We start from the raw sequence: 27336 nt of genomic DNA, 5'->3' as shown, positions 1-27336 counted from the left end.
TAGCAAAGTACCATCAAACTAGACAATTACGGCGTTCATGGTAACATCCAGAAATGGATTCTATCCTTTCTGATGGAACGCGAACAAAGAGTTATTGTTGAAGGGGAAGCATCATCGTCATGTAGAGGTGACTCCGGGGTATCCCAAGGAACCGTACTTGGTCCTCTACTCTTCCTATGTCATATCAATGATCTTCCCAAAAGTGTGACATCCCAAGTGCGTCTATTTGCGGATGACTGTTTACTTTACCGGCAAATCTCGTCATATCAAGACCACATAACTCTACAGAAAGATTTATTATCACTTCAAGATTGGGCAGACAACTGGGGAATGAGATTCAATGCAACAAAATGTTACCTTACGTCAATTCATCGTAGCAAAGTACCATCAACCTACAACTATACATTGAACAATCATTTTCTACAACAAGTGCAAGACAATCCATACTTGGGAGTTCTTGAAAATAAGTGTCAATCTGAAAAGCTTTCAAAGAACAAGCATACATTTCCCTAGTTCGATCTGTGTTAGATTATGCAAGTGTTGTCTGGGACCCCCACCTCCAGAAAGACATAGACAAGCTTGAGGGTGTACAAAGGCGCGCAGCGCGTTTCGTTTCTAACGATTATGGGCGCAAAAGTAGTGTTTGTAACATGATGACCTGAAGTGGAAACCCTTAAAGGAGCGCCGACGAGACCAACGTTTGGCATTCCTACACAAAATCGTCTACGACCTGGTGGCCGTCCCCGCTTATGTCCTCCTGGAATACAACCCAAGGCAACAAGGAAGATCCAACTCTAAATCAGTTAAACAAGTGACGATTGGAACTCATTACCGGACTCAGTTGTAACTTGTACCAAAAATGATACATTCAAACGTGCTCTCTTGGACTATAGATCGCGCGATTAACATCTTACATCAAGCGCACACACACCCTCGATAAAATTTGCTCATAAGTGAGATAATTTCGAGTATCAATATAATCCAAATAATAGGACGTCCAAACTTATTCTGCATATTTCTGTAAATAGGAAATCCCCAATGAAATCCGTTGGGAACATTTTTGGTACATGTACAAAGTATTTGTAATGATTACATCTCTGATAATGAATTTATGTTGACATTAAAGTTTCTACATGAATATTAATGTCTTATTTATGAGAGCAAGTAAGTCTGACCAGTACATTATGACTTTTTTTGGATTGTTTAATGTCAGTAAAATGCAGATACGGGTAAGGCTTAGAAGTTAGAGGGATGACAACTAAATAAGATCAGATCATAAAATAAGTCATCCCGATAAGCCAAATGAGTAAGGCTAGTATCAATGCCGATACAGGTACACTATGGTAGTGCTTTCATAGAAAGTAGTGACGTCTAAAACAGGGAACCAGATTATCTAGAATAATTGTACATTGATTATTCCCCTTTATTTAATCACGCCATTTGCAATGTGATTTCTCGCGGGATATTTGAAACGTTGTAAAATTTTAAATATTAGATATTTTCCTTCAAGTAAGTATGTTATACTTTTTTGCCTTTATAATTTTATTGAAGAAGTTCAACAGTCATGCAGTATTTATAGATAGATAGATAGCCTTGAGAGAGAGGCTGGCGGTGGTCAGTATGTAATTCTATTGCCTCTGCCCCATTTTAACTGTAGCATACTGTCTTTTTTAGCTTTTATCATTTTAACATTATAACATATCATTCTTTAACAACTGTTTCTCTGACAACGCCGCCCAGTGATAGTCGGAAATCGACGGTTGGTTGAAAGATGTAGATGTAGATGTAGATGTCTAACTCTAAGAATTAAAGAAAGCGTATATTTACAGATTGTTAAAAATTTAATGATAATCTATAAATTTACAGATTTTTCACCAAAATTCAAGACTGAGTGTTTAAAAAACTGGTTTAACTATATTCTGACACAGAAACTTAGGTGTCAGCACAACACCCCCTCCCAATCTGCCCCACAGGGGTTCGGCTCATGCCTAGGTCCAGTCCCTACCCTATAAGAAAAACACAAGGGAAAGCATTTCACCTAGAGCAAAGTTCTATGTCCCTTCAGTTTTTCGCTTGCTGTATTTTTTCTAAATAAATATTTTCTAAAACTATATATTCCATTTGTTGTCTATCAAATTCTGCGCACGACGGTACCAAATTTTCTTACATGCGTGCTAGCAAACGCGAGAAAACTGCATCCGAACTTTCAACAATATTCCAACAGTGTCCCTGGTAACGTTCTATTGATTTCCGCTGTTTAGCAAGAGGGTAGAAAGTTGATGAAAAAATCTGGACATTTTCAAAGTAATTGAAACACCGTCTTGTCGTTACTGGCCGAATTATTGGGGCGATGACCGCCACCCCTGCCGCCCCAGTTGCGACGCCGCTGGCCAACCTTCAGCCAATATATTTTCACCTTTTAAATCATACTGAGCACATGTCCCGATCATACAACAACTTCTGTTACAATTTCAGCATGTTTAGAAAAACTCTCATATACTATCAATGCTCGGAGAAACACAAGACGACTTACTCCTAGCGTTTCAACACAAATTGCTTGTCCAAGAAGTACGAGAATAGATCCGAGCTTGATGATGTGCACTGAAATTTACCAACACATCCGGGACACAGACGATATCATCAGTGGTTATGATAAAAATACTCACCTTGAAAGTCATCTGCCGCAGTGGTCGAGAGGGCAAAGGGGCTGGTTCAGAATCAGTGTTCTGACTCATGTAAAATATTGCATAAATCACGTAAAAAAAATAAAAATCCCGCATATATTTTTTACCCCGTGCGAGATCGTGCACATACGAAAATGCCGAGCACGAATTATTATAGGTTAATGTGGAATCCCAGCCTGAGGTTTGTCCTAAAAATAAACCTTGGAAATACTATGTTCCCGGCGAATCGATTGGCTAACTGCAGATGTTTGCTCAGTGATGTCATAAAAATGTAGACGGGTTATATTTTAACGCCCCTGGAAATGAATTAGCACTTTAAAATGGTAACCAATCTAATCTCTCTCCGTCTGCAAGAAAGTCGCAATTCGAGGCTTTACGGCAAATAATAAAACATGTGATACTTCGCAACAACTGACACTACTAATGCTAAAGTTCAGAAATTTTAAAGTAACCAAAACGTTTCCAAAATAAGTGGTTGTTGGAGTTTAACCATAAATAGAAATTTTTATTTATAATTTTCATACCCTCAAAAATTGAGATTTACCCCAGTTTTTGTGTTCAGGGAGTAAGTTTACCCAAAGAGCTATAAAAATAAATAGATTGGCAACTTGAAAGGTATATAGAGCAAATCTCGCCAACCTCCCGTGACAAAAAAACGAGATCTCGTTTACCGGAAGTGGCGCTTTCTCCAGGCGCCATTTTGTATGCGAATGCAATTATTCATCGGTAAAATAATTATCACCATATGACTACGCTTCTTTCGATGGCAAAAAAAAAAAACGTGTACTTCGTGTCTTAAGACCATTTCACATTAAACTAATTTTGTTTTAGAAGCTAACATGTATTTTAAATGTAGTTTTAAAGGTACAAATTGTAACTCAATGCTAGCCGATGTTTGTTTTTAGTAAGATAATGCCGAATCACGCTCTGACACGAGCTCACGCGAGATTACAGCCAGTTGCCATTCTGTGTATTTTATACTACTTTTTGGTTTACCCTTGAAAAAAATACTGAGTGGGATCACTGAGAATACAAGTTGTTTTTTAGCTTGACTTTTCAAAGAAAATGTAGAGCTATTGCACTCGCCCCAGCGTCGGTGTCGGCCTCAGCATCGACGTTGGTTAAAGTCAAATATCTCTGTTGCTATCAAAGTTTTTGACTTAAAAAAGGAGAAACAATCCCCATAACTCTAACTTGATGTCCTTTTTTAACTAAATAGAATTTTTTGGTTAAAGTTTTATATTAAACGTCCAATATCTCTGTTGCTATCAAAGCTATTGACTTGAAACTTGAAATATAGTTATTTACTATCAAAGGCTACACTATAAGAAACAATCCCCACATGGATAACTCTGATTAGAATTTTGACAGATTTAGCCCCTTTTTACTGGCAAAGCTCTAATTCAGAGTCAAGCACTTAGAAAAGTTGAGCATGCTATGAGTGATCTGTTTTTTTCTTCTGTTTTTTTAGCTCATCTGATTTTTTGAAAAAAAATGATGAGTTATTGTCATCACTTGAGTGGTTGTCAGCGTCGGCGTCTGCGTCGGCGTTGTCTGGTTAAGTTTTATGTTTAGGTCAGCTTTTCTCCTAAACTATCAAAGCTATTGCTTTGAAACTTGGAATACTTGTTCACCATCATAAGCTGACCCTGTATAGCAAGAAACATAACTCCATTTTCTTTTTGCAAGATTTATGGCCCCTTTTGTACTTAGAAAATATCAGATTTCTTGGTTAAGTTTTATGTTTAGGTCAACTTTTCTCCTAAACTATCAAAGCTATTGCTTTGAAACTTGGAATACTTGTTCACCATCATAAGCAGACCCTGTACATCAAGAAACATAACTCCATCTTGCTTTTTGCAAGATTTATTGCCCCTTTTGGACTTAGAAAATCAGTTTTCTTGGTTAAGTTTTATGTTTAGGTCAGCTTTTATCCTAAACTATCAAAGCTATTGCTTTAAAACTTGTAATACTTGTTCACCATCATAAGTTGACCTTGTACAGTAAGAAACATAACTCCATCCTGCTTTTTGCAAGATTTATAGCCCCTTTTGGACTTAGAAAATATCAGATTTCTTGGTTAAGTTTTATGTTTAGGTCAACTTTTTCTCTTAAACTATCAAAGCTATTGCTTTGAAACTTGCAACACTTGTTCACCATCATAAGCTGACCCTGTGCAGCAAGCAACATAACTCCATCCTGCTTTTTGCAATAGTTATTGCCCCTTTTGGACTTAGAAAATCCTTTTCTTGGTTGAGTATTATGTTTAAGTCAACTTTTCTCATAAACTATCAAAGCTATTGTTTAAAACTTGCAACAGTTTTTCACCATCATAAGTGGACACTGTACATCAAGAAACATAACTCTATCCTGCTTTTTGCAAGAATGATGGCCCTTTTTGGACTTAGAAAATCATGGGTAGGACAATATTTCTATTACACAAAAAAAATCAGATGAGCGTCAGCACCTGCAAGGCGGTGCTCTTGTTTTCAAATGTAATATTTCTAATATTTTCATATTCTTTTTAATGATATAATCTCAAGATTAAAAAAAAAAATCATTTGAAAAAAAAGATTGCCCATGTCGGGGAGCGAACCCACAGCCCTGACAAAAACCTACAGCAATATGAACCAGCGCCTTAGACCTTTCGCACTCAGAGTAAGTTATCTTTAGTTTTTATTGCATAATTAATTTTTAAAACCTGCTGAATTTGTAACATAACATATTTAATGTTTGAGATATTTGCTCAGTGTGTTTTAAAAGACTAAAAATATCGGCTGATATCTGGCAGGGGCGGGGGCTTCACCTGCAAGTGTCTGCCAGTGTGTATTTTGGCACATAATGGCAGCTTGAAATTAATTGATTTACTTACGGTTAGCTCAAGGGAGCTCGAGGTCGGGAATGCAGACTTTTTGCAGCCTTGTCTGGCCTTTATATATAATGACAGAACTTACGACCTTTATGAATATAGAAACTTTGCATCATATTCCTAGAGGCCGTAAGTTCCCATCAAAATATAAAGGACGGACAAGGCCGAAAAATCTGTGTCCCTGACCTTGAGCTCCTGTGTGAACTAAAGTGGCTAAAAAAAATCACAAATGACCTTTATTTGTGCATACTGTAAATAAAGTAATTAATTTAAAGCTGTGGTTTTGAGAATAAATGTAATTTCTGCAGTTTTCATACAGATAATCTGTAAAGTTACAGATAAAAAAAAATCAGATTATCTGTAAACTCAGATATTCTGAAAATATACCGCTTCCTTAGAGTTAGACCAGTTCAGTCCTTTAGGGTTGAACAGTGCTTTAGGGTATAGCGGATTTTAGAGCATAGAGGGTAAGTTGATAACTTCTGCAGTGAGATTTCAATTATTGTATAAATTCTCATCTAATTCTCGGCAATGGCTTGCAGATCGTTAGTAACACATTCAGACAAACATTTTATTAAATGTTTGCATGTATCATTTTTCACAGGTCATCTGATAAATATCAAAGCTATCCTGTACTGACTAAACCAGTGTGTATGTTAAAAACATCAGTGAATGAAAAGTATTTGATTGAAATCTAAAAAGCTGATTTTCTTCTCAAAGAGTATACATTATAATTCTGATTTATAGTAAAAAATCCAGGGAAGTTGTTTAGATGTGTTTTTTATAAGTACAATGTATGAAAAATTACCAAAGTTACAGTATCCAGGATACAATATCTGGAAGCCATCAAGCTGATTTTCTTCTAAAAGAGTTATTAGAGTATACATTATAATTCTGATCTTTAATAAAAAATCCTGGGAAGTTGTTTAGATGTGTTTTTTATAAGTATGAAAAATTACTAAAGTTACAGTTTCCAGGATACAATATTCAGAAACCATCCTCCGTGCCAGGGTAGAAGTACCGACCTTCTGGAAGTCATCCAGCTCAGGCTTACGGAAGGTTGGTGGTTCTACCAGGTGCCCACTCGTGATGAAATAATGCACTGAGGGACACCTGGGGTCTTTCTCCAGAATCAAAGCTGGATAGTCAACCAAATGACCTATACTACATATGTGTCGGTGCAATGTTAAACCCAACAAAATAATTAAGCTAAAACTATTCTGTACACACTAAAGCAGTGCATGTGTAAACAATGGCAAGGAGAGAAGTAACAGATGAATTTTTATTAAAAGCCTATTGTTTTGAAAAGAATAGTAGACATTTTACTTCTAATAGATACAAGTTACTCTCGATCATTCTTATGGGGGGAAAAACTAACTAGTCAATTCTTTCCCCCCACCCTCGTCAATTTTCCTGGTTAGTCAATTATTTCCCCTGTTATACCCCAGTCACACATACGGCGCGGAAAGCTACGTCTAGCCACGGATAAAAACATAGTAATCCGTATCGACCCGTATTGAAACGTACCTGAGACGTACCTTAATGTAGTAATCCGTATCAGTTCGTACCAATTCGTACGGCTCAGGTACGGATCGATACGGGTTACTACGTTTCTATCCGTAGCTCGACGTAGCTATTTGAGCGGTATGTGTGACTGTGGTATTAGTGAATTGGAACTGGTTATTCATGGTTATCCTTAACTAGCCTGTTTTTTATTTCCGATAGTAGGTTTTCATTTAAATTTCATATAAAATAAGAAATATGTTTCATATTTTGTCTTAATTAAAGAAATATTTTTAAATGAACATATTTCAATTTCTGTTGTATTTTTTTTAAATTGATGGCCTTTTTCCTGTTTTAATTTCTTCTAAGGTAAGGAATTTACTGCTGCTCAGTTCTTCTCCCACCTACCAGTACCTGACCAGTTAGGTGGGGAAAGAAATTGACCAGTCAGGTCTTCCCCCCGCCCCACTAGCTGGTACTTGACCTGTTAGGTGGGGGAAGAAATTGACTGGTCAGTTCTTCCCCAACCCCCCTCCCCCCCCCCCCCCCCAGACCAGTACCTGCTCTGTTATGTGCGGGAAGAAACTGACCAGTCAGTTGTTTCCCCCCTAGCCAGTACTTAAATGTCAGGTGGGGGAAGAAATTAACCGGTCAGTTCTTTCCCCCCTTAGCCAGTACTTGCTCTGTTAGGTGAGGGAAGAAAATGACCGGTCAGTTCTTTCCCCTCTAGCATAATTATACTTGACCTATCAGATGGGGGAAGAAATTGACCAGTCAGTTCTTTCCCCCCTAGCCAGAACTTGACCTGTCGGGTGGGAAGAAGAAATTGAACGGTAAGTTCTTTCCCCCCTATCATATACTAATGATATACTTGATCTGTCAGGTGGGGGAAGAAATTGATTGACCGGTCAGTCCTTTCCTCTCTAGCCAGTACTTGCTCTTTTTGGTGGGGGAAGAAATTGACCAGATCATTTACAATAAGATTTTGTCATTTTTCATTTCTGAGAAATTAGTTTTGTAACATTGACAATTGTGTCAGTCATAAACAATTGTGATTATTTGAATGTCATGACTAAACTACCATTCAAAAACTTCTGCAAATAAAATACAATCATGTTGGTGTAAGTTATAACTGTATTGAGTGATTTTTCACTAAGTTATGCCGGTTTGGTTACAGTGCATAATGTCTACTGGTACATGTGTAGAGATTCAGTCTAGGAGTCAAACTCTTGTCCACTCCCCCAAGCCACTGGTTGTATTTCAATAAAACTTCACAGCATGAAGTGTGCTAGTAAATCCTTGATTTGCCCCAAGATTCATCAAAAATAGCTGTATCCAGTTTTCTGATATTCATTAGTGTTACTTTTCATTTCAGCATCAGTATAGAATGGCATCATCTATAGAGTACAGGTCACTGTACCAGGGAGAAAAATTTGAAGAACTTCTCAAGTGCCCTATATGCTATGAAGTCTATAAATCACCAAGAGCTTTAGCCTGCCTTCACACATTTTGCGAGCCGTGTATTAGTTCCTACATTGAAGGACAGGACTCAGGCAAATATGCTGCAGGAGACTTACCTTGCCCTACTTGTAGACAGATCACAAGAATCCCAGATACAACTAAAAGCCCAAAAGATTGGGCTAAACTGCTACCCTACAATTACACCATTTTACCGCTAATTGAAGCTTATAACGATAGAACTGAGCAAAAGAATAAAAATAACAAGAACTGCATCTCCTGTTCAGGGAAAGTAAGCGAATTTTTTGCCGTTTGTGAAGATTGTGCTGGAAACCTTTGTTCGAGGTGTACCAGTCTTCATGAAGAGTTGAAACTCTTCAAAGATCATGACATTATTAGAATCAGTCTGGATTCTGACCACCGAAATTGTAGTAAACATTTAGACAAGAAAGTGGACTACGTATGCATACATCACAATGAGCTCTTATGCAGTACATGTGTGGTTGTTAATCATAGGACATGTGATGAGATTAGAGAGTTAAAAGACATTGTAACTAAAGACGAAGTAAAGATAAAATTTTGTGAAGTCAAAAGCGAACTGGAAGCTTTGCAGACATTTTTATTTCAGTCTGTAAATGACATTCTGACTGAAAATGATCAGTTGAAAGCTAAGGCAGCTGAAAATAATGAGACAATTAAAAAATTTAAAGAACATGTTGATAATTTGATTTCGGGATTCCAGCAGATGCAGTTGCATGGTGTACAGGACAATGAAGAAAAAACTCAGGCTTATTTTATCCAATGCCAGAAAACGCTCGGCAAAGTTCAGAAAATTGAAAAAATTCTAGAAGTATTGGAGCCCTGTACCCAGATGACAAGTCTGTTTCTAGCGTTAGATGGGTTCTCACTTCAAATCCAGGGTTTGCAGGAGCAGATATTGTCTATTAAAGGAGCTGGGCACACAGACATTGGGATGCCAGCAGAGTTAGAAGCTTTGATCAACATGGTACCTCAGCCAATCCTGAGCATCTGCAAACAAATGGGTATATTATAAGTTACAATGAAATCTGCTTTAATATATATGTATGTTTCATGTAATCAATATATATACCAAGGTCACACTTAGGATAGTGAAAAATGGGTCTTTATTTGCAGTAATCGTAAATTAAAACAGGCATAGTTTTGCATAGATGTGGCTGTATAATGGTTCACTCGCTTTAATTTAGTGTAATGTAGTGACTCTTGTGCCCCTAAAAAATCTAGTAAAAGTTGAAGGCACTGACCTCCAGCTTTTGGCTAAAAATATATTTTTCTTTCATATTGAAGTTTGGTCATATTATGAACATTAGAATATGAATTTCTGTTTCTAACTATTTTATAAATGCTAAATTAAGAAAAAAAGGTGACCGCGTCTGGAATTGAACCAGGACCGCCGCGGCAGTAAAGAAATTTTCCGTTGTCACTACCAATATCTCTATGGAGGATTTAGGGTACAATGCATGTCGACGCAGTTTATCTCAAGTAAAGTGTTACAAACGCTTTTCGATTTTCATCGTAAAATTTAGTAAAAACAACTACTACTCGTGTTTCCATATATAACATATAGTCTGTCAGTAATTAAGTTTTAAAGCATTCTTAAGAAATATAGCAATAATTTCCAGATATCTAACACAAAATCTTTTCTTTTTTTTATTGTTGAACCATCTGGAGGCCAGTGCCTTTAAGGTGTTGGGTATGTGTTTATCTAAGGAATAAATATGTAGAATTGTTTTATTATAGTCTATTAGAAATTGTAAATAAAGTTAACCCGAGTTTTGTTTCTATTGACAACAGAGCAGATGGAAATGAGTTCAAATGATGGGAAAACTGAAGGTTTTCAAGATCCAGCTAAAGAGGTTCCTGAGGCTACAGCTCTCGAGAATATGAAAAAAAAATTGCAAAAAGATGAACAGGCACAAACAGGTAGGACGTACTGCAATTCTAGACCAAGCTGAGGATGTATTAATAATTTCAGATAGGGACTGTGAAAGATTTTGCATTGGCTCATAGAAAGTATCTATCAACAGCATATCTAACTATAGGAATTAGGACAAATTCACCCACTGACTTCTTTGTAATGAAATCATTGCCTGACTTCCCCCATGACATAATCACCATTTGACCTCCCTGTGACAAAGTCACCCCTGACCTCTATCCACGGCAACATCACTCCTAATAAAATTGTACATGTAAAAGTAACAAAATATTCTTTTATTTCATGCTTTTTAAGGGTTTTAACCTTAATTTAGACATTTTGTAGTTCTGTACCTGTGAAAAACATATCGAGGGCTGAGCGCAATACTGCCATAACTCCTTCTTTATTTAATAGACATTATGGCAGTATTGTACTCAACCCTCAATATATTGGTATTTATCATTATGAAATTGCAGTGTTTTGGGGACCGTTTTGTTTGAAGCAGTGAAAATATCAATTTCATTTCACTGATAAATTTCAGTATTTCACTGGAAAGCATAAAATAAATAAAAGTTAAGTCAATTTCTTTTCAAGTGTAACATATATGAATAATGTTTTTATTATGGCACAACTTTTCCCCCATTTTATTCATTATGGAGCAATAATCCCCTCCTAATGGGCCTTGCCACCATTCCCAAACAACTGGAGAAAAAAAGGCATTGCTAGTTATTTCCACAGAAATACCTGTATCATTCACTGAAAACCATGTAATAAGTATCAATATTGTTTCTAATGGCAGTTCAGCAGTCAAGAATGAGTTCAACTGATGAACAAACAGATTGTCCAGATCCAAATGGTGAGCTTTCTGAGTCAGGTGATACATGTCAGCTGTTTGAAAACAGTCATGCAAATCTGTCTAATTTTCCAACACAAGAAGAAAATTGTAGGTATGTTGGTAAGCTGAAAGATGGGACAGTTGTATTTAAGCAACATTTTCGTTTTACTCTTCTGCTTTTCTTGTATTCTGTTAAGAGATTCATTTAAGGAACAAAAAGCCTATAACATGGAGGTAGATCGCTTTTTTGCTCACCTGAACTTTGGTCAGCGTGAGCTATTAGTTTTTGTTGATGGTCCTGCATCCTGCATCAACATTTTTACTTAAACATCTTCTCCTCTCATACTGCTGGTCAGAATTACATCAAACTTGGTCAATGGCATCCTGGCATGGAGCTCTATCAGGTTTGTTGAGATGATTCACGTTGGTCCCTTTTAGGGGTCGCAATAGCAAAAAATAAAAATAATAAAACTTAAAAGAACTTCTCATGAACTGTTGGATGGATCTTTATCAAGCTTGGTCTGTAGCATCAATATTAGGTCTTCTTAAATATTTTTTTCAAATTGGGGCACTTGGTCCCTTTTAGGGGCTGCTAGAACTTAAATTAGAAATACCATTAAATGACTTCTTTTCATGAACAGCTAGATGGATCTTCATCAAACTTGGTCTGTAGCATCATTGTAAGGTCCTCCCCAAGGTTTTTTTAAATGAGGGCTCTCGGGCCCATTTTTGGGCCACCTGATTTTAAAAATAGAAGTACTTTTAAAAGACTTCTTCTCATGAACTGCTTTATGGATCTTCATCAGACTTTGTCTATAGCATCATTATAAGGTCTTCTCCCAATTTTATACAAATGGGGGCACACAAATGGTCCATTTTAGGAGCCACAAGAGATAAAATTAGGAATACATTTAAACAACTTCTCATGAACTGCCTGATGGATCTTGGTTTGTAGCATCATTATAAGGTCCTCTCCCAAATTTTTTTGAATGGTGGCAGTTGACCCCTTTTAGATACAGCTAGGTCTAAAAACGAAAATACCTTTTAACAACTACTTATGAACCGTTTGATGGATCCTTATCAAACTTAGCCTGTAGCATCATTATAAGGCCCTCTCCCAAGTTTGTACAAGTGGGGACAATTGGCCCCTGTTAGGAGTTAAAAATAGAAATTCCTTTAACTGATTTCTTGTCATGAACTGCTTGATGGATCTTCATCAAACTGAATTTGTCTGGTCAGGATCCATGCTGTTCGCTAACGGTTTCTCTAATTGCAGTAGGCTTTAAAAGCGAACAGCATGGATCCAGACCAGCCTGCGCATGGTCTGGATCCATGCTGGCCGCAAACCCATTATGTTGATTTTCTCATGGCACGGCTCAATTATGGTCCTCTCCAGAATTTGTTCAGTTATAGGGAGCGTTTGGCTCCTTTAAGGGGATGCTAATGTTAAAAATAGAAATGCCTTTAAATGACATGTTCGCATGGACCGCTTAATGGATCTTCATCAAAATTGATTTGTAGCATCATTTATTATAAGGTCCTTTACCAAATATGTTCAGTTAGAGACACTTGGTGCATCACAGCAAAATATAGAAAAAACAACTTTAGATAGATTTATTTTTAATGAACAGCTGAAAAGATTTTCACCAAACCTAGTTAGAAGCAAAGTCAGATGGTTAAGGTTCTCTTCAGGTGAGCGACTTAGGCCCTTTTGGACCTCTTGCTATTTCAGTAGATTTTGTTATTTCATAACTTTATTCTTAGTAGATATATTTATCAATATGATGAGCTTTTTATAGTTGCAGAAAACATGTTCATGCAAAGTTTCATGACAAAATGCTAAAGTAAGAAAAAAATGGAAAAAATAAAGCTTATATAGCAATCAGAACTGATTTTTTTGGTGAAAATTTAGTTCTCTCCAAAATATCTTAAAATGTGAATATTTTGAAAGTTGTCAGGGGAATAAACTAATATCCACATAAAATTATGCTTTTTGCAAAATACCCTAGTAAAATTTAAAAATACAATGTGTGTTTAAGGTAGTAAACTTTGTAACACCTTTATTGAAGAAAATCTGCACTCGTCATTTCTGCCAATATCTGACTTATTTTAACTTACTGAGAAACCAACTCAGTAGCCTAGTGTTAGAGCACCGGGGCATTATGCTTCATGTGTGGGAGGTCATGGGTTTCCTCGCTTGGCGCTCCGCATTTAGAGGATAGTTCAAGGACTGGTCAGCCCGTTGTCAGTATAGTCGTTACTGGGAGGGAAATCATGTGACAGTATGATATTCCAGTGAGGCAGCACTATAAAGTTAGGTATTGTGCTCACTGCCACAAGTAGACATTTATCATCGTTTATATGATTTGAAGACGCTAAACCTGAACACACACACACACACACTTAGGTATTGGTTTAAACAATATTTATTTTCCAAATATGCATTTCATACAAACATAATAATATTTAATGTGATAGGATTGAGGTGTACGCTAAAAGATTGTATTAAAACCTCTTTCCTGACACTTAGGTATTGTCAATGTCATTTATACATTTTATGCCAAACTAAGTAAGTTGAACATTTTTGACCCAGTGACTATGAACAAGCACTTTAAGAGTCTACATTAGACTTTAAAACATGATATATTAGAGTGTTTTTCCCCTATGAGGAGAGCATGCCCAGTGTGCCATTTATTTTGAGGTAAAATAGCATGACGGTCAAAGGGGAATAAAAATAACAAGAGCTGTCCCTAAGACAGCCAAGCTCGACTATTTGAAATATTGTCCCAGAGGCAGGAAAATATTACCTAAAAAGGTTAAATATCAAAAGAGTTTTAAGTTCAAAAGGGGGAATAATTTGACCAAAATGCATATCAGTTATGGGACTTGCTGCTATCAACTAGTTTTATAACCCCTAAGGCACATGTGAAGTTTCAATTCAATATCTGCATTAGTTTTGGAGATAGAAACTCGCATGTAAAACTTTAACCAGAATTTTCAAAGTCCAAAAGGGGGCATAATTTGCCCAAAATACATGCCAGAGTTATGGAACTTGATCAAGTGAGGTTAGTAATTGATCTAGAAAAAGAAAAAATAAGTTTCAAATCTATATGCCTTTTAGTAATAGCTGTATGTACTTGCACGCAAAACTTTAACCAGAATTTTCTAAGTCCAAAAGGGGGCATAATTTGGCCAAAATGAAGGTCAGAGTTATGAGACTTGCTGCTATCAACTAGTTTTATAACCCCGAAGACACATGTGAAGTTTCAAATCAATATCTGCATTAGTTTTGGAGATAATAACTTGCATGTAAAACTTTAACCAAAATTTTCTAAGTCTAAAAGGGGGCATAATTTGCTCAAAAAACATGTCAGAGTTATGGGACTTGACCCAGTGAGGTTGGTAATTGATCTAGAAAAAGAAAAAATAAGTTTCAAATCTATATGCCTTTTAGAAATAGCTGTATGTACTTGCACGCAAAACTTTAACCAGAATTTTCTAAGTCCAAAAGGGGGCATAATTTGGCCAAAATGAAAGTCAGAGTTATGGGACTTGCTGCTATCAACTAGTTTTATAACCCCGAAGACACATGTGAAGTTTCAAATCAATATCTGCATTAGTTTTGGAGATAATAACTTGCATGTAAAACTTTAACCAAAATTTTCTAAGTCCAAAAGGGGGCAAAATTTGCTCAAAATACATGTCAGAGTTATGGGACTTGACCCAGAGAGGTTGGTAATTGACCTAGAAAAAGAAAAAATAAGTTTCAAAGCTATAAGCTTTAATTGATGGCTGTATGTACTTGCATGCAAAAACTTAACCAAGGTGTGACACCGACGCCAGGGTGAGTAGAATAGCTAGACTATTCTTTGAATAGTCAAGCTAAAAATATAAAGTCTGTTTAGTGAAAAACTGCTTTCTTTGCTACTATGCTACAGAAAGGAAAAAAGCCCTTTGAATACAAATCGGCAAAGGGAAAAGTACAATATTTTATTATATACCTATACAAACAGGCTGAAAAAAATGTCAGTATTTTACCTTTTGTATTGCATGTTGCCAGACTACTTTCATTTAATATGACCCAACACATTTCTATAAATAGCGCACACAAAAAACTACCCTCAGTTCTATTTCAACATCAGTAAACTGTTAAAACATCAAAGATTTCATTCGATAATAAAAGGGTCATTATTACAGTTGCTATATCTGGGATTTTGTATTCGGCTCAAGTGGATTTTACCAAGTCGGATCACTCGGTGCTTTCCCACCTTGTTATCCGACCTGGCAAAATTCACTCAAGCCGAATACAGCATCACAGATCAAGCTACTATAATGATAACCCTATTATATGTTAGCATTGCAGTTATATTTATTGTACATTTTATGTTCAAATTTATGTATATATTAACTGTATTTTTAACCATGCAGTGGTGGAATCTCTCAGCAAGTATTATGGGTAGAAGAACATGATAAGTTGACCATCCTGCTTTATCACCTTGCCAAATCAGGTATTATGGTTTGTTTAAAATTTGTAGTTTTAATGCCCATGTCAGAACCACTTTCAAAGAGGAGAGAGTAATTCTGTTTGCTTTTGTTGATTGATTTGTCAGTCTGGAGACAACATATCAGTAATTAAGGTCACAGTGACCTCTATTAGACTATAAAAGTTTTTCAAAAACAAAAGAATGCTTGTGCAGACAACCATCAAACTTAGTAGCATGATTGTCTCTGGCTGATTTATGATCCCTTCTAGCTCCACAATTCGTAGAATAGGGGGGCTATTCTACTCGCCCTGACTTCAGCGTGAGCTTTCTTGGTTAGTTTTTTGGCAACCTTTGTTTTTCTGTCATATCTTTGTTACTATTGCTTATATCTTACTATAACTTCACATAAACAAAGTCCAGCATACAAACAAAGTATATGCAGGGGCTGGGCTTATTATACATAAGGTCAAGGTCACCAAGGTGTTACACTTTGGTTATTTTTAAGGTTAAAGTTTTTCGGCAACCTTTGTTTTTCTGTCATATCTTTGTTACTATTGCTTATATCTTACTGTAAGTTCACATACATTGCCCAGCATACAAACAAAGTATGTGCAGAGGCTGGGCTCATTATACCCAAGGTCAAGGTCACCAAGGTGTTATACTTACGTTATTTTTAAGGTTAAAGTTTTTCGGCAACCTTTGTTTTTCTGTCATGTCTTTGTTACTATTGCTTATATCATACTGTAAATTCACATAAACATTGTCCAGCATACGAAGAAAGTATGTGCAAGGGCTGGGCCCATTATACGCAAGGTCAAGGTCACCAAGTTGTTATACTTGGAATTATTTTCATGTTAAGTTTTTCGAAAGCTTCGTTTATATACATATCTTTGGTACTTTAACAGATAATGACTTGAAATTAAATATATTTCTTTATTTCATCATCAGCATGTGTGGTTACAATCCCCATAACTCTTATTTTATTTATGACAGAATTATGTCCCTTTCATACTTAAAAGTTTTTTGGCAAACTTCGCTTACTGGATATAACTTAAGTACAATATTAGATAAAGACTTGAAACTTATTCTTTATCATCATCATCTGCATGTGTGGTAACAATCCCCATAACTCTGATATGTATTTTTGACCAAATTATGCCCCTTTCATACTTAAATTTTTTGACAAACTTCGTTTTCTGGACATAGCTTTGGTACTTTATAAAATAATGACTTGAAACTCAAAATATATCTTTACCATCATCATCTGCATGTGTGGTAACAATCCCAATAACTCTGTTTTGTGTTCTTGACAGAATTATGCCCCTTGGTGTATCTTCCTTTCAAAGTAGAGGTCTCTTATTGAGACATATATTCATTTTACTGTCAAATCGCCGAATAGTGGAGCGCGCTGTCTTATGGACAGCTCTTGTTCATTATATATTTTAGCTTACAAAAGTCAATTATTTCGAAGTAGTTTGTCTTGTTACAAGATTTCTAATTAGGAAATCACAAGTTTGAGTCTATCTATCTATCTATCTATTTATACTGCAGCGCTCCTGTCTGCGAGTATTATGTGCAGCTGCGCGCCTGTACAAGAAGTTAAAAGTAGATTGGATAGGAGGATAAAAGTAATACACGGTGTGTATTGCAGTATAAATACAGTTGATAGTGTTAAAAACAAGAAGGATTTACAGATAAAAGCAGTTTAAAAACAGGTCTATCATGTTAAGCATTGTGTACAAGCTTGGTCACACCCTGTTTAAACTGATTCAGGGTGGGGGCTTGCACAAGCTGTACTGGAAGGGCATTCCGAAGTACTATGGCGGCTGGGAAGAAAGAGTACATAAATAATAATTACAGGGAGTGAGGATCTGAGTATAGGAGTGGGGATGCATATATCTTGTTAGATGGGATGGGGGGCTGACATAGGGGGGGAGTGGCACAGCAACCAAACCATTTACTATCTTGTAGAACATAAGGAGGCGTGAATCAGATCTCCTATCTTCAAGGGTACGTCATCTCAGCTGACATAGCATGTTTGTGACACTGCTGTAAGGGGAGTAGTCATGATTTACCCATCGCGCTGCCCTCCGCTGAATCATTTCGATCTGGTGGATGTTTTGTTGGGTGTAAGGGTTCCAAACACATCTAGCATATTCTAGCTGTGGCCTGACTAGTGATTTATAAGCTACTTCTTGAATTTTTGGGTTCTTGCATGGGATATTTCGTTTAATGATGTTTAGTGTTCGGGTAGCTTTGGACGTGACTAAATTGATGTGTTTATTCCAATTTAGATCTGAGGATATAGTGACCCCAAGGTACTTTGCATCAGGAACTGTTTCCAAGACTTGGCCATTGAGTGTGTAATTTGATTTAAAAGGAATTTTTGACCTTGTTATGTTCATAACAGTGCACTTTGAGGGGTTGAACTCCATGTCCCACTTACTTTCCCATATTTGTAACCTATTTAAGTCTTGCTGGAGGATGTTTTCTTGGGCAGAACTATTTACAGTTAAGTAGACAGCAGTGTCATCGGCGAATAACCGAACCTGTGAAATTAGATTTTCAGGCAGGTCATTAATGTAGAGTAAGAATAGAAGGGGGCCTAGGATGGAGCCCTGTGGGACTCCAGACGTTACTGGAACTTCTTCTGATGTTTCACCATTCACAAGGACAGACTGGCGCCTGCCAATCAAAAATGACTTGACCCATTGCAACGTGGTGCCCTGAACACCATGTTGATGAAGTTTATACAGAAGTTTCAGATGGTTAACCTTGTCAAATGCTTTAGAGAAGTCCAGAAGGATCAGGTGGCCTTGAATTAAGTTTCTGGATAGATCTTCTACAAGTTCGAGTAACTGCGTTTCGCATGACCTTTTCTTTCTGAACCCATGCTGTAGGTCATAGAGGACATTGTTAACCTGGAAGTGCTTGGTAATATTAGAGGCTATGATATGTTCCAGTGACTTACAAAGGATGCAAGTTAGGGATATAGGCCGGTAATTTGCAGGATTGCTTTTGTCGCCCTTCTTAAATAAAGGAGTGACATTGGCCTTGGTCCAGTCAGCTGGGATAGTGCCCGTGTCAAGGGACCTTTGAAAGAGCTTAGTGACTAGTGGTGAGATTTGTTCACTAAGATTTTTAAGAAGGATCGGCTTTAGACCAATGGGACCACATGCTTTATCTATTTTTAGGGACGAAAGGAGTTTCTGAACACCATTTATGCCTATAGTGACCTTTGGCATTTTGGGATAATTTGGTTGGTAATCAGTTGGTATGGAGAGTAGAGATTGCACTTTCATTTTACAGAGTTGGCCCAGTTTGAGAGGTGACATTGGGGTGAACACGAACTGGAATTGATGATTGAGGATATTGGCCTTCTTTTTATCATCTGTATGAATTTGACCGTTTTCTAGGAGTGGGGAAATGCCTTGGGAGTCTTGCTTGGCATTTTTGGCAAGAGAGAAAAGTTTCTTACAAGAGAAATTTTGACCTGTTTGTGAGTTATCCGGATCATCTTGACATTCTAGGACATAGTCTATGTAGTTATCATGTGCTTCTTTGATATTTTTCCTGACAAGATTTTTAAAATTTATGTACTGGGTAATGTTGTTTGACCTTTGGGTTGGTGTTGTTTTTGACCTTTTGGAACATCTTATTTCGTTTCCTAATCTGACGTTTAATGCTTTGGGTAATCCATGGTAGTTGGGGTCTTGAGCCTATTCTCTTGGTTGGAATGAATAGGTTTGTACCTTCGGATAGTCTAGAACAGACAGTGTTCCCATTGTGATATTTTTAGCTCACCTCAACTGTGTTCAGGTTGAGCTATTAGTATAGATGGTTGGTCAGGTGTGGATCATCCAGCTTCCTTTGTCAACATTTTACATAAACATTTTCTTCTCTGAAACTACTGGTCAGAATTACACCAAACTTGATAGGTCAAGGGCATAAGGCCTGAACCATTTCCAACCAATAACTTGTGAATCATTTGACCCAGAACTTTTAAAGTTGATAGCATGATTTGGCTTATGAAGTAGATGACCTATTTAGTTTTTGGAGTCAATAGCTCAAAGTTCAAGGTTGCAGGGACATGAATCTTGAAAACAGTTTCTGCCCAATAACTTGAGAACCACTTTACCCAGAACCTTCAAATTTGATAGCATGAGCTGACTCCTTTTGTTTTAGGGGTCAGAGGTCAAGGACACAGGGACCTGAACATTTAAAACTATTATTGCATGGTAATTTGAGAATCACTTCACCAAGAAACTTCAAACGTGACAGCATGATTGGGCTGATTGAAGTAGAAGAACCTATATTGTTTTGGGGGTCAGTAAGTCAGAGGTCAAGGTCACAATGGTCTGAACCTTAAAAAACAGTTTCCACATAAAAATAACTTGAGAAACACTTAACCCAGTATCTTCAAACATGATAGCATATTTTGTCTTATGAAGTTGATGACCCCTCTTGTTTTAGGGGCTAGTAGGTCAAAAGTCAAGGTCATAGTGATCACAGGACTGAAAATGGGACAACCCATCATGATTGTCATACCGGTATGTGTTTTACGAACAGCTCTTGTTATTTCAATTTGCATGTTGAAATTTTATTCTTGCGGATTTATTCAACAACCAAATCTTTGAAAATTAGTCCCTTGCATATACTGTTAATTATACAGTATTATACATACACATGTTTAGGCCCAGGCTCATTAGTCATCATTTATGTGGAGACAAAAGATGGTGCAGATGCCCTGGAAGAATTTCTATCATTAAGGAAATACCCGGTGACAAGTATCCATGGTTCCCATACACGCAGAAAAAGAGAAGAAGCTCTTCGATTGTTCAGCACTGGGGAGAAGCCAATCCTAGTTACAACATCGGTAACACAAAATTCATAAATAATGTGGCCATATTTTATCTAAACATGTTATAGAAAGCAAGATGTAGAATTTACAGATAATTTTATTAACACCTGCCAAGGGCTTTATAGTGTTTTATTTGATGGTTTATGTAAATGCATATCCAATTAGAATGCAAAAATTGTTGAAAATGCAATTGTCTGTTTGTTTATGAAATCACCAAAAAAGTGTCACTATAATTACACAATCTACAGAACTAAAAAGACGATGTTTATCTTATTGGTGCAGTAGATGGAAAACCTGAGAGCAATAAAACTCATTGGAACTTTTTATCATAAAAGTTAAGTGACCATGTTTGTGCAAAAACTAACATTTTTTGCAGCTGAGTAGTCTGTGAAATTACAAATTTATGAATGGAAGTTGCTAGCTAATGCAGAGTAATGCTTAACCTTTTTCTTAGTCCCCACCTAGTGTGTCTGTCATTGACAGTGTATGAAACAACTTTATTTGGGATATATATAATGCCCACTTCAGGGATGTGATTGCCAATTGACCAAAAACGAGGAAATAAGAGGTAACCCTCAACACCTTTCAACGATATTACAATTTTTGAACTTTAGTCTTTCCAAATTTGACAACTTTTTTTTCAAAACTTTCTCTTCAGAATTAGGAAATCAGCTGAAAAGACAAAAAATCACATCCCTGCACTTCAGATTGCAAAAAATGTTACAGACTGGTGAATGAATAATCTGTATGTTCCTCCACATTGTACTGTAGATTGGGTTATATTTGCAATTTAGAGATCTTACTGGCCAAGTGGTAAAGGTTGCTGACTTCAAATCACTTGCCCTACAGCACTATGATTTGAAACATTGCTTAGGTTGTAGAAGTCATCATGTGAGGAAGCTGTCCAGCTGGATTATTCTAGCCAGGTGCACATCCATGCCTGAAAGAATGCCTAGAGGGGCTATCTAGGGTCTTCCTCTACCAGAAAAAAGCTGGAAAGTCACCATAATGTTATGACCTGCAGTTCTGTCAGTGTGACATTACACCAAACTGAAACACATAAAAGAAATGTTCTGTTTTGACTAGTTTTTGTAAACATTGCCATATGTAAATTGAAAACGTTCAGCATTATCTCTGCAAATTCTTTTCAAAGCATTTAATGTGTCTGTTGTGTACAATACTGAAGTAAAAGTAAGGCAAAAAATACCATTATCTACATTGTAGTAAATTCAATTGTTTTTAGGTGGCTGCTCAAGGTAAAGATGTCCCCAAGGTACAGCATATTGTAAACTTTGATCTTCCCAATAATAAAGATGAATACCTCAACAGAATGTGTAAACTTGACCTAACTAGAACAGGTATGTATTCAATTTTGCTGTTATTTATACGACTCCTGTGGGTAGCTAAGCATAAACATTTACATATTTGCACACAGTTCTTGTTAAGAAATGTAGAAGTGCTTTAGATTGAAAAGCTGATAAAAACAGTAAATATCAAGCATTAGGGGCTATTATTAACCTTACTGGGAACTGACTCGGTGGACCAGTGATACAGGACCGCAAAACGAAAGGAGGTGTGTTTGAACACTCTCCTACAGGTTAAATTTCTAACTTTATCCAGCTGAGTGCCCTGTGTGTAGATGTTTTACACCTAGCACTTTGAAGGGAAGCATCTGGAATTAGAGCATCACCTATATGTTGCAGAAGATGCTCCACTCTTCTCCACTTAAATTACATTTTTCTGGAGGAGAGGCTAATATGAGTAACCAATGTCCACTATAGATAAACTTGAATACACAAATGCTTCCTTTATGTAATTTATTCTCTAATGGCTTATTAACAATCAATAAATTTGCAAGCAAAATGAAAGTGTTCTTGACCTGTTTCTTCCTGATGTTTATTAGATTTTTAGCTCGACTATATCAAGTATGGAGAGCTGTCCTACTCGACCCGGCATCTGCGTCCGCACCTTGCTTAAAGTTTTGATGCACTTTCTCTTTATCTCGGTAATTGCTTGATGAATTTGTTTCAAACTTAAAACAGTTATTCCTCATCTTCACCCACAACTTATGGCACAAGGGCCATCACTATCACACCAATATTTCAGGAATTATCCCCCCTTCTTACTTAGAATTTCAGGTTAAAGTTTTGATGCACTTTCACTCTATCTCAGTTATTACTAAATGGATTTGATTCAAACTGGAAATATGTGTTCCACATCATCTCCCACGTCATATGACACAAGGTTCATAACTCTGGTACCAATATTTAATGAATTATCACCCATTTTACTTAGAATTTCAGGTTTTATGTTTTGATGCACTTTCACTCTATCTCAGTTATTACTAAATTGATTTGATCCAAACTTAAAATACTTATTCCACCTTATCATCCACATCATAATTATGACACAATGTTCATAACTCTGGCACCAATTTTTCATAAATTATGCCCCCTTTTACTTAGAACTTAAGGTTAATTTTGATGCGTTTCCACTATATCTCAGTTATTACTAAATGGATTTGATTCAAACTTGAAGTAGTTGTTCCACATCATCACTCACATCATATGACACAAGGTGCATAACTCTGGTACCAATATTTAATGAATTATGCCCCCCTTTTACATAGTCTTTCAGGTTAATTTTGATGCACTTTAACTATATATCAGTCATTACTAAATGGATTTGATTCAAACTTGAAATTGTTATTCCACAGCATCACCCACATCATAATATTATGCCCCCTTTTTGCTTAGAATTACCCCCTTTTTGCTTAGAATTATACTTATTTAGTGTTTTGATACACTTTATCTTTATCTCTCTTATTACTTAATATTTTTGACACAGACACAAGCTATTGTCCATGGCAATATCTTCATTCACCATTGGAGTCATTAAACACTCCAGTGACAGTTCCAGCTTCCTCACATGTGCCCAGTTTCACTGTCTAGCATCGAAATAGTCAAGCACGCTGTCTCCTGTGACAGCTCTTGTTGTCTATGCTACAGCCATGAAAACCTGTGTTTTTCCAGACTCAACTACCAAGACAAGTTGTTCATTTGTGTATACTTACTAGTCCTAATAATTGAAAACCAATTTGGGAGACAAGGTTAGTGTTCTTTCCATCAGTCAGTGACCCGTTTGTACAGCAAAATCGGAGGGAAAATGGGCCAACAATATAAAGGCAAAGCAGGAAGACAGAACCTTTTAGCTCTGTGCCCTCATTTTGTATTTTACAAATCCATGTTTTGCAATCAACATTTACAGCCAGTTTTTACATTGAAACATCATATTTATTTCAGGACTAGTAACTTCATTCTTCAATGAAATGAACAAACACATGACCAGGGACTTGATTCATGTGCTTGTTGATGCCAGTCAAAGTGTCCCATCCTGGCTTGAGTCTTTTGCCAACAGTGCACGTCCGGTAGCTGCATCAAGACAGAGGGCCTATTATAGGTAATTCTTTATGACTACTTGGACTAAGTTAAAGAAAAGAGCTTGGAAACCAGTCTAAAATTTAAAGCACCTGATTGGTTGATATTTTGAGCTCAGCTTTGAAATTATCCAATCGAAAGGTTGCATTATGTGACAGGTCTCAACATTTTTTTGTGCCAGTTTTTAAAAAACAAGAGGGCCATGAAGGCCCTGTATCGCTCACCTGACCTACAGACCTAAAGATCATTAAGATTAACATTCTGACCAAGTTTCATTAAGATATGGTCATAAATGTGGTCTCTAAAGTGTTAACTAGCCATTCCTTTGATTTGACCCCGTGACCTAGTTTTTGACCCGACTTACCCAGATTCGAACTTGACCTAAAGATCATCAAGTTTAACATTCTGACTAAGTTTCATGAATATACAGTCATAAATGTGGCCTCTAGAGGGTTAACAAGGTTTTCCTTTGATATGACCTAGTGACCTAGTTTTTGACCCCAGCTGACCCAGATTTAAACTTGACCTAAAGATCAAGATTAACATTCTGACCAAGTTTCATTAAGATATGGTCATAAATGTGGCCTCTAAAGTGTTAACTAGCTTTTCCTTTGATTTGACCTGGTGACCTAGTTTTTGACCCGACATGACCCAAATTCAAACTTGCCCTAAAGATCATCAAGTTTAACATTCTGACTAAGTTTCATGAAGATACAGTCATAAATATGGCCTCTACAGTGTTAACAAGCTTTTCCTTTGATCTGACCTAGTGACCTAGTTTTTGACCCCACCTGACCCAGATTTAAACTTGACCTTAAGATCATCAAGATTAACATTCTGACCAAGTTTCATAATGATATGGTCATAAATGTGGCCTCTACAGTGTAAACTAGCTTTTCCTTTGATTTGACCTGGTGACCTAGTTTTTGATCCTACATGACCCAGATTCAAACTGGACCTTAAGATCATCAAGATTAACATTCTGGTCAAGTTTCATTAAGATTGGGCCAAAATTGTGACCTCTAGAGTATTAACAAGCTTTTCCTTTGATTTGACCTGGTGACCTAGTTTTTGACCCCAGATGACCCAATATTGAACTCGTCCAAGATTTTATTGAGGGTAACATTCTGACCAAGTTTCATTAAGATTGGGCCAAAAATGTGACCTCTAAAGTGTTAACAAGCTTTTCCTTTGATTTGACCTGATGACCTAGTTTTTGACCCCAGATGACCCAATATCAAACTTGTCCAAGATTTTATTGAGGGTAACATTCTGACCAAGTTTCATTAAGATTGGGCCAAAAATGTGACCTCTAGAGTGTTAACAAGCTTTTCCTTTGATTTGACCTGATGACCTAGTTTTTGATCCCAGATGACCCAATATCGAACTCGTCCAAGATTTTATTGAGGGTAACATTCTGACCAAGTTTCATTAAGATTGGGCCAAAAATGTGACCTCTAGAGTGTTAACGGTCAAATTGTTGACGACAGACACAGGGCGATCACTAAAGCTCACCTTTGAGTACTTCGAACTCAGGTGAGCTAAAAATGGACATGTGACGGCACATATGTCCGTCTGCCAGTCCATCATATTTGTGTCCGGAGCACAACTCAATAACCATTCAAGGTATAGACTAAACTTGACAAATTGGTAGATGGCAATGAGAAGATGTGCAGAGCACATAAAGCAGGTCGGTAGGTCCAAGGTCAAAGCCACAAATGAGCTCAAAAGGTCAAATTTGCCCTTCATATTACGTGTCCAGAGCATAACTTGACAATGGTTCGAGGTATTTACTTTAAACTTGGCATAGAGGTAGGTTGCAATGAGACGAAGTGCAGAGCACATGAAGCAGGTTGGTTGGTCAAAAGTCAAATTTGCCCTTCATATTTCATATCCAGAGCATAACTCAGTATCCATTCAAGGTATTTGCATCTTGGCATATAGGTAGGTGGCAATGAGACGATGTGCAGAGTGCATGAACCAGGTCAAAGGTCACGGTCAAATCTGTCTGTCATATTTTGTGTGCAGAGCATAACTTGATAACCATTCAAGGTAATGACTTCAATCTTGGCATATGAGTGCATGAACCAGGTTTGTAGGTCAAGGTCAAGATCACAGCAAGGTCAAATATGTTCATCATATTTTGTGCAGAGCATTTGATAACCATTAAGGGTATTAACTTGGCATAAAGGTGGTCTGTATATCAAAGGTCCATCTCCCCTACCTGCTGCCACATTACATCCCCCTCCCATACCACACACGCACACCCAAGAAAAAAATTCTTTTAAAACATCCTCCTCCTCTGATCTAGTAGGTCAGGCATATATTGCCCCGCTTTGCAAAGCTCTTGTATAAACTGTGATCGTGCATGAGTTCTTCTATTTGCTGACTCTTAAGTATTCACACTTTCATGGATGTCGTAATAATAATAATATATAAAGGAATATAAGAAGGTAAGTTAACTTAAAACTTTGTGAAAAAGAGAACAGAATCTCACAACCGCTGATTTAATAGTCTGACAGTATTACAACTTCGTCCGTGGATATGCTCATCTTGCATTATAATTTAGGATATATGCCTTGTTAGAGTTAACTTTGTGTACGATAAAAACATGTCTTATAAAGTTCTCATTGACAGGTCTTGAAGTAGAAGCAACCAGCGGCAATTTGGTCATTTTCCACAACAACATGGTTACTATGGAAACCAGCAGTACAATCCTACCATCCCCCAAGGAAGACTAGGCCATGTAAGAAATTGGAATCTGACCTTGGGAAATTAAAATTGTAATTTCGAAATTATAATATTTCAAATTATTTTGCTGAAAAAAAAATAATGTAATAACCAGGATAGATTAAAAATGTAATGATTGTAAATATTTTGTTGGTGTTAGACTTGAAGCAGTAATTTGTAAAGATGAGTAGATGTTATTGTTACAACAAGATTGCAAATATTATGTTAAAAGCAAAATTTCATATCTTAGGTAGTAAAACTGAACGTCCATACACTTTAATGACTATTATTATGCCTAAAAGTAGAAGTATATGGGGTTTTATTGGAGTCCTGCATGTCCTTCCATCCACTGGTTTATCTGCCCATCAGGTTTTCTCCATATTTACCATTTATAATTAACCTCATCAAGATGACGTGCATAGCAGACATGCCAGTCACTTGGTCCAAGGTCTACATCTTATTTTTAGGTCCGAGGTCAAAAAACTTAATTTTGACTTTGCTCCTTTTTGTCTAAACTTCTG

The 27336-nt window shown here is 36.8% G+C and overlaps 1 protein-coding gene across 2 annotated transcripts; it reads left to right on the top strand.

Moving 5' to 3' along the window:
- The first annotated feature begins 1401 nt into the window (after positions 1 to 1401).
- LOC123552325 (E3 ubiquitin/ISG15 ligase TRIM25-like) lies at positions 1402 to 26861 on the top strand. 2 transcript variants are annotated; one of them, XM_045341889.2, is made up of 9 exons: positions 1402 to 1509; positions 8432 to 9557; positions 10348 to 10476; positions 11268 to 11415; positions 15732 to 15811; positions 20482 to 20663; positions 21892 to 22006; positions 23951 to 24107; positions 26723 to 26861. In XM_045341889.2, exons 2-9 carry the CDS (start codon positions 8444 to 8446, stop codon positions 26727 to 26729), a joined length of 1932 nt encoding a protein of 643 aa, XP_045197824.2. In that variant the 5' UTR covers positions 1402 to 1509; positions 8432 to 8443; the 3' UTR covers positions 26730 to 26861. The 2 variants fall into 2 exon arrangements, with proteins under 2 accessions (XP_045197824.2, XP_045197825.2); XM_045341890.2 differs by having other exon boundaries at positions 26710 to 26845.
- The last annotated feature ends 475 nt before the right edge of the window (positions 26862 to 27336 follow it).

Source organism: Mercenaria mercenaria, chromosome 4 (genome assembly GCF_021730395.1).
Source record: "Mercenaria mercenaria strain notata chromosome 4, MADL_Memer_1, whole genome shotgun sequence".
Lineage (NCBI taxonomy): Eukaryota > Metazoa > Mollusca > Bivalvia > Venerida > Veneridae > Mercenaria > Mercenaria mercenaria.
This window is presented reverse-complemented; position numbering and strand designations above follow the sequence as displayed.